General features: G+C 38.6%; 1 protein-coding gene across 1 annotated transcript in view; it reads left to right on the top strand.

Annotated features, from left to right (window-relative positions):
- The first annotated feature begins 336 nt into the window (after nucleotides 1-336).
- Nucleotides 337-9,088, top strand: part of MCHR2 (melanin concentrating hormone receptor 2) — a 44,482-nt gene continuing 35,730 nt past the window's right edge. Inside the window, exon 1 of the mRNA XM_007942278.1 lies at nucleotides 337-518. Coding sequence (XP_007940469.1) covers nucleotides 337-518 — 182 coding nt within the window. The remainder of the gene's footprint in view (nucleotides 519-9,088) is intronic.

Below are 9,088 nucleotides of genomic sequence, written 5' to 3'. Positions count from 1 at the left end.
GTGTGTAGTTGGTGAGTATCAGCTGTGCTCAAAGCATAAGTGGAATAAGATGTGTACACTACCATGGTACTTCTCATGATTTATAATTTTTTGTTTATCTATATCCTTTGTAGTCTGTGACAACCTTATGGACATGGGCCAATCATATTCACTCTGGAATCCTATATTGCATGAATTTTGGTACAAGGAAGACCCCAATTAATATCTTTTGAATTTAGTAAAGGTAATCTATATTAAGAGGACTCCCTTGAAATTAAAATGTTTTATATTATAATACTAAAGAAATAAATCACTTTCTGTTACTTCATAGCTTTAACCACTGGAAGTTAGCGAATAATGAATCCACTTCCCTCATCCTGTTGGAACACCTCTGTTGAACTTTTGAACAAATCCTTGGATAAAGAATTTGCTTATCAGGCCCCCAGCATTGTTGATGCTGTCATCCTTCCTTCCATGATTGGAATTATCTGTTCAACGGGGCTGGTTGGCAATATCCTCATTGTAGTCACTATAATAAGGTAAGAGCTTTTTTTTTTTTTTCCTTTCATAACTAGGAAACCATATACTATACATTGTGAATGCATTCTTTCTCCCCTGTAGGGCTGTGCTTAATAAAATTAAGTTTACTGTTGTTGTTATGTGCCATCAAGTCAGACCCAACTCACAGGGACCCCTCCTTAGGTTTCTGAGGTAGTATCACTATGAAGTAGATTGCTCAACCTTCCTTCCAGAAATTAAGTTTGGGAAGTATGAAAATAATTAATGAAGTTTGTAGAAATATTTTATCATGTATGAGGTAAAATCTGATCGGCAGATCTCAAAAAGGTAAGACATAGGCCAATGCTTACTGCTGGGCCAGTGAATTTTTAGAAAAACAATTCTCAATCTTAGCTGAATACTAGAATCCTGGCCATCTTTTTAAAATGCTGATACCAAGTCACACCCCAGAAAAATTAAATCAAAATCTCTAAAGGTGGCACCCAATCAGGGATTGAAAATTGCAATACAATCATTTTCTTTCCCAGCACTAAGAGCTAACTTAAAAAGCTGACCTGCTTTATCACTCATTTGGGCAAGGGAGAGACTCTACTTAATCACCCAGAGATGCAATGAATCATCAATGGTGGACTCATCCCCTCAATGTAAACTATATCCAGAACAAACTGAGACACTTCTGCTCCCTAGAACCTCCTACATTTGCTCCACATCTCTCACCTCATTTAGGTAACTTCCTCTTTCCTCACAAACCTAGAGCACAATGTTTAACCTGGAGAATAAGAACAGAGTATTTGTTCTCCATGGATTTGACAAAATGGACTTAGAATTAATGGGTGTACTAGTGCTATTTGATATTTTGGTTATCCTGGTTATATTTACATTTCTCTTTTACAGTCTTTAATCAGTAAACTTTAATTTTCAATCAGTAAATTTAAAGTTTTTTTAATTCTGATCTCTGATCATACTTATAATTTATCTTGGTCTCTGATCACACTTACAACCATCACTTAGAAAAAAATTTCATCCATATTTATTGTATTATAAAATAATAAGATAAGAAGTGCAACCAGAATGCTCCTTGGAAGCAAGAATGGCCAGACTTCGTCTCATCTACTTTGGTCATGTGGTCAGAAGGAACCATTCCCTGGAGAAGTATATCATGCTTGGGAAAGTGGAGGGTCAATGAAGAAGGGGAAGGCCGTCAATGAGGTGGACAGATGCAGTGACTGCAACAATGGGCTGAGGTAGAGCAAGGATCATGAGGCTGGTACAATACCGGGCAGTATTTCATTCTGCTGTGTATAGGGGGGCACTATGAGTTGGAGACAACTCAACGGCACCTAACAACAATAACAACAATATAAGAGAAGATATTTTACATAAAGAAATGTTAATGGAGCTTATTAAATGAATATTTTAATCTTTCAAAAACCATTTGGAAGTAACTGAATTTATGGTACACTTTTTTTGGGGGGTTAATGTTCTCCAAAAATTTAAGCACATTTTTTTCATAATATTTTCGTATTGCCTTGAGGAGATGTTTTATTTGTTACAACCTTAATAAATGAGTGGCTTGGTTAAAATATGAAAACTATCTCTGGTAGCATAGTGGCTAAAGCACTTGACTGCTAACCAGAAGGCTGGCGGTTCAAACCCACCAGCCACTCCTCGAAAGGAAGGTTGGGCAATCCTACTTCTGTAGTGATACTGCCTCAGAAACCCAAGGAGGGGTCGCTATGAGTCAGGGCCGACTCGATGGCAAATAACAACAACAATCATAAAATAAGGGAAATGTTGTTATGTTGTTAAGTGCCATCGAGTCGTTTCCGACTCATAGCGACCCCATGCACAGCAGAATGAAACACTGCCTGATCCCGCACCAGCCCCACCATCCCTGCTATACTTGAGCCCATCATTGCAGCCACCGTGTCAATCCATCTCGTTGAAGGCCTCCCCCTCTTTCGTTGACCCTCCACCCTACCAAGCATGACATCCTTCTCCAGGGAATGGTCCCTTCTTACAACATGACCAAAATAGGTGAGATGAAGTCTGGCCATTCTTGCTTCCAAGGAGCATTCTGGCTGCACTTCCTCCAGGAAGATCTGGTAGTTCTTTTAGCAGTCCACGGTACTTTCAGCATTCTTCGCCAGCACCACAACTCAAAAGCATCAACTCTTCTTCAGTCTTCCTTATTCATTGCCCAGCTCTCACATGCATACAAGGCAATTGGAAATATCATGGCTTGTGTCAGGCGCACCTTAGTCCTCAAGGAGATATCCTTGCTCCTCAGCACTTGAAACAGTTCCTTCGCAGTTGACTTTCCCAATGCTACACGTCGTCTAATGTCCTGACTGCTGCTTCTGTTGGCATCGATTGTAGAACCAAGCAATGTGAATTCTTTGACAACCTCAATCTTCTCTCCATTTATTATCCCTCTCCATTTATTGTGATGCTGCTCATTGGTCCACTACATGGTTTAAAATCAAGAAGGGAGTGTGTCAGGGTTGTATCCTTTCTCCACACTTATTCAATCTATATGCTGAGCAAATAATCTGAGAAGCTGGACTATATGAAGAAAAACGTGGTATCAGGATTGGAGGAAGAATCATTAATAACCTGAGATATGCAGACGATACAACTTTGCTTGCTGAAGTGAGGATGACTTAACCTCATCCTACTGATGAAGGTTGAAGAATACAGTCTGCAGTATGGATTACCTCTCAATATAAAGAAAACAAAATAAGGGGAATAGACATATTTAAATAAAATTTAATGAATTTATCATTTATGGTAAAACATTTGTATCAGAGAATGAGCATCAATAAGAACTAAAAGTCAATAAGATCATTAGTGATGCTGGGATGCAAGTAATGATCTAATTTATGGATTTGTCAACAGTAGACTAGAAATATGTATTTTTTAAAAATAAACTTAAGGAAGATGGAGATTCAAGAATAAGATGCTCTCTGTGACTTTTTAAAAAAACAAGAAGTGGTCTATAAAAGAATAAGGCCAGATCATTATTAGTCTATTTTACCAAACAATTTATAGCAAGTCAAAAGGAAGTCAGTTTAGAAAATATAAGAAGAAAATTGCACCTATTATAACATTATATCTTCCCTTTAAATTCCCAGGAGACAGGTTAATGTCCACATTCTGTCATTCTTCCCCTCACCTCCTTGACAGATCAACTAATGCACTACATTTATCACAAAGTACTAAATATACCTTATTTTTTAACCCTCCAAATAGCACCACCACCACTCATCTGTCAGTTTGTCATGCTGTGGTGGATTGTATGTTGCTTTGAGACTGGACGCTATGCCACCAGTATCTCCAGCACCAGCAGGGTGACCCATTGTGGACAGTTTTCAGTGGAGTTTTCAGACTAACACAGACCATCCACTTCTGAAAAAAATTGGCCAGTGAAAATGTTATGAAAAACAGTGAAACACAGTCTGATGTATTACTGGAAAACTTTATGAATAACTCTGAAACATTGTCTGATATATACCAGAAGATGAGTCCCTCAGATTGGAAGCCACTCAAAATAAGATTGGAGAACAGCTGCCTTCTCAAAGGGAGTCAACCTTAATGATGTGGATGGAGTAAAGCTTTCTGGACCTTCATTTGCTTATAGGGCATGACTCAAAATGTGAAGCCACAGCTGCAAACATTCATTAATAATCAGAATATGGAATGTACAGAGTATGACTCTAGGAAGATTGGAAGTTGTCAAAAATGAAATGGGATGCATAAAGATCAATATCCTAGGCATTAGTGAGCTGAAATGGCCTGTATTGGCCATTTTGAACTTGATAATCATATGGTCTACTGTGCAGGGAATGACAAATTAAAGAGAAATGGCATCACATTCATCATCAAAAAGAACATTTCAAGATCTGTCTTGAAGTACAAAGCTGTCAGTGATCGGATGATATCCATGCACCTATAAGGAAGACAGTTAATACTATTGTTATTCAAATTTATGCACCAATCATTAAAGCCAAGGATAAAGAAATTGAAGATTTGTACCAATTTCTGCACTCTGAAATTGACCAAACATGTTATCAGGATATATTGATAATTACTGGTAATTTGAATGCAAAAGTTGGAAACAAAGAAAAATCATCAGTATCAAGAAAATATGTCCTAGGTGATAGATAAGATGCTGGAGATGACATGATAGAATTTTGCAAGGCCAATGATTTATTCATTGCAAATACCTTTTTTCAACAACATAAATGGGAGGTATACACGTGGACCTCACCAGATGTAATACACAGGAATCAAATTGACTACAGCTGTAGAAAGAGGTAATGGAGAGAAGCTCAATATCATCAGTCAAAGCAAAGCCAGGAACTGAGTGTGGAACAGATCATCAATTGCTCATATGCAAGTTCAAGTTGAAGCTGAGGAATATTTAAACAAGTCCAGGAAAGCAAAAATACATCCTTGATTATATCACACCTGAATTTAGAGACCATCTGAAGCATAAATATGATGCGCTGAACACCAATGACCAAAGACCAGGAGAGTTGTGGAATGACATCAAGAACATTATACATGAAGAAAACAAAGATCATTAAAAAGACAAGAAAAGAGCAAAATTGATGACAAGAAAAGAGCAAAAAAGACTCTGAAACTTGCTCTTGAAGGGAAAATAGCTAAAGTTAATTAGAAAACTGATGATGAAATAAAAGAGCTGAACAGAAAATTTCAAAGGGCAGTTCTAGAAGACAAAGTAAATTATTATAATGTAATGTGCAAAGACATGAAGTTAGAAAACAAAAAGAGAGGAACACACTCAGCATTTCTCAAGCTGAAAGGACGGAAGAAAAGATTCAAGCCTCAAGTTGCAATATTGAAGGATTCTATGGGCAAAATAATGAATGATACAAGAAGCATCAAAATAATAACATGGAAGGAATACACAGGGTCACTGTACCAAAAAGAATTGGTCAACGTTCAACCATCTCAGGAAGTAGCATATGATCAAAAACCAATGGTATTGAAGAAGTTGAAGCTGCACTGAAGGAATTGGTGATAAACAAAGCTCCAGGAAATGATAGAATATCTATTGAGATGTTTTGACAAACAGATGCAGCGCTAGAGACACTTACTCATTAATGCCAAGAAATTTGGAATGCAGCTATCTGGCCAACTGACTAGAAGAAATTCATATTTTTCCCATCCCTGAAACAGGTGATCCAACAAAATGTGGAAATTGTTGCATAATATCATTAATATCACACACAAGTAAAATTTTGCAGAAGGTAATTCAAAAACAGTTGTCACAGTATATTGACAGAGAACTTCCAGAAATTCAAGCTGGATTCAGAAAAGGATGTGGAACAAGGCATATCATTACTGAGGTCAGATGGATCTTGGCTGAAAGCAAAGCATACCAGAAAGAGGTTTACCTGTGTTTTATTGATTATGCAAAGGCATTCAACTCTGTAGATCATAACAAATTATGGATAACATTGCAAAGACTGGGAATTCCAGAACCCTTAATTGTGCCCATAAGGAACCTGCACATAGACTAACTGGGTGTCATTCAAACAGAACAAAGGGATACTGCATTTTTTTAAATCAAGAAGGGTGTGCATCATGGTTGTATCTTTTCACCATACTTATTCAATCAGTGTGCTGAGCAAATAATCTGAGAAGCTGGGGTATATGAAGAAGGATATGGCATCAGGATTGGAGGAAGACTCATTAACAACTTTCAGTATGCAGATGACACAACCTTCCTTGCTGAAAGTGAAGATGATTTGAAGCACTTACTGTTGAAAATCAAAGATTACAGTCTTCAGTATGGATTATACCTCAATATAAAGAAACACGAGTCCTCACAACTGAACCAATAAGCAACATCATGATAAATGGAAAAAAGGTTGAAGTGGTCAGGGATTTCATTTTACTTGCATCCACAATCAATACCCATGGAAGCAGCAGTCAAAAAATCATGTTGTATTGCAATGGACAAATCTACTGCTAAAGACCTCTTTAAAGTGTTAAGGAGCAAATATGTCAATTTGAAGATGAAGATGTGGTTAACCCAAGCAACCATGGTATTTTCAATCACTTCGTATGCATGTAAAAGCCGGACAATAAATAAAGAAGACCAAAGAAGGGTGTATGCCTTTGAATTGTGCTGTGGGTGAAGAATACTGAAAAAATCATGGACTGCCAGAAGAATGAACAAATTTGTTCTGGAAGGAGTGCATCTGGAATGCTCCTTAGAAGCAACTTGGCCAGACTTCATCTTACCTACTTTGAACATGTTGTCCAAAGGGACTATTCCCTGGAGAAGGATATCATGCTTAGCAGAAGGGATAATGAAAAAGGGGAAGGCCCTCAATGATAGATTGACACAGTGACTGCAAGGATGAGCTCAAGCATAGCAAAGACTGTGAGGATGGCACAGGACTGTGCAGTGTCTCATATTCATAGGGTCTCTGAGTCAGAGCTGACTTGATGGCACCTAAAAACAGTAAGAACAATAGCACCTGAAAGGAGTCCTGATGGCATAGTGGTTAAGTGTTAGGCTGCTAACCAAAAGGTCTGCAGTTCAAACCAACCAGCTGCTCCATGGGAGAAAGATGTGTCAGGCTGCTTCTGTAAAGATTTATAGCCTTGGTAACCCTATGTGGCAGTTTTACTCTGCCCTATAGGGTTGCTGTGAACTTGATGGGAATGAGTTTAATAGTGACAACAGAATCTCTGGGTAGTGCAAATTGTTAAATGCTCTAGTACTAACTGAAAGCTTGGCAGTTCAAACCCACCCAGAAGCACCTCAAAAGAAAGGTCTGATGATCAGCTTCCAAATAATCACAGCCTTGGAAACCCTATGGGGTGCAGTTCCACTCTGCAACGCATGGGGTTGCAGTGAGTCAGAATCAACTCAACAGTTGGTCAATGGTATCTACATTTTATAAAGAGTTTATATGAAGGACAGTGTGTTAACCTGAAAGAGCACCGTCTAGTTGTGGGATTCCAGTTGCCGAGAACAACAGAGGGAGGAGGTGTTTTAGAACCCAGGCCTCTTCCTTTTTCCCACCCAGCTTAAATTGCAACTAATGACTCCCTCCGGCCCAGGCATCTGCCATTCACAGAGTGCTAGATAAGCATGACCTTTTTGGAGGGGGTTGAGTCATACCCCCTAGTTTTAATACTGTAGCACCATGCAGCCAATTCTTTTCAAATGAACTAGAACATTGGTGGAAGATTCTCGTTGCTCCGGTCCAGTTGACCAATGCACCAGGCAGACTGTAGAATCCAAAAGGGTTGAATGACTTGCCCAAGGACAATAAGTAAGAATATTAAAATGAAAATAGCTTGGTTCTCCTTCAACTGTATTGTACTACGTATCTAGGGCAAGGCTAGAAAATATGTTACTCTAAACTCTCCCACCCTTGACAGACATCTTTAATCACATGAATCTGTCCTGTAGTGCCTGTATGTTGCTTCAGAATTCCTATCAGCAGTGTTTTGAGAAGTCACTACTAAGCTGCTAGAGCTGGCTTATGAAGGAATTTAAGCTACAGTTAAATGCCAGATAGGGGATAGTGAGGCAACCCAGAGACTAACAAGGACAAGAAGGCACTCTGTGGTCTACCACTTCCCCCACTTTACCAACCCCATCTTCAACCCAAACTGGAGAGAGGAAATTGTTTTACAGACCCCAAGAATCTAGGTCACCTGTAACCACAGTCGGAGCTGCCGAGGTTGAGCCAGGAGCATGGAGGAGGGGGAAGGTAGTGGAAAGGGTGTTGAGAAAGAGGGCTGTAGGAAGAAGCTAGAGCCATAGGAGGCATGTTACCATTGCCTGAGATGCCACCAGCAAAGACAGGGAGGAAGTGTCCTGACTTCTTTCCTCCTGTCAACCAGTTGCCCATCAGTGCTTCCTACTGGCTGAATTTAGCCAGAAGCCAGCTGGCAAGTAAATCCGAGAACAGAGTTGGATAATGAACTTGGGAGTAAAACTGGGGAATGACCAGCACAGTGGCCTGCATGTGTAGTATTATATTTTGTTAGTGTTATTTAATCTATAATATATTGCTATTTTTTATTGTGAAATTTAAAGATTTTTTAACTGAAATTTTGAAAAACATCAAAAAATATTAGATATAATAAAGTAAAAGTCAGTTAAACTACTACTACCACTGCTACTACTACCACCAAATAAGTAATCGCTGTGATCATTTGGCATATAACTCCAGCATATTTTTAAGTAAATATTTAAATAAATTTAAGATCACATATATTCATAATTGATATTCTTCTTTTTTTATTTTTCAAATACTATTTTCCCCATTTGCTTAAATGTTCTATGATTTCTAATAACAATCATATATTGTATGATATTGTGGAACACCATAATTTATCATTCCTCAAATTAGTGAGTATTCGATATGGTTTGTTGTTATTGTTGTTATGTGCCGTCGAGTCGGACCTGACTCATAGCGACCCCACCTTGGGTTTCCGAGGCAGTATGACTATGGAAGTAGATTGCCCCATCTTCCTTCCGAGGAGTGGCTGGTGGGTTTGAACCTTCAGCCTTCTGGTTAGCAGTCAAGTGTCT

This window comes from Orycteropus afer, unplaced genomic scaffold (genome assembly GCF_000298275.1).
Source record: "Orycteropus afer afer isolate SDZICR_OR568_19922 unplaced genomic scaffold, OryAfe1.0 scaffold00087, whole genome shotgun sequence".
Lineage (NCBI taxonomy): Eukaryota > Metazoa > Chordata > Mammalia > Tubulidentata > Orycteropodidae > Orycteropus > Orycteropus afer.
This window is presented reverse-complemented; position numbering and strand designations above follow the sequence as displayed.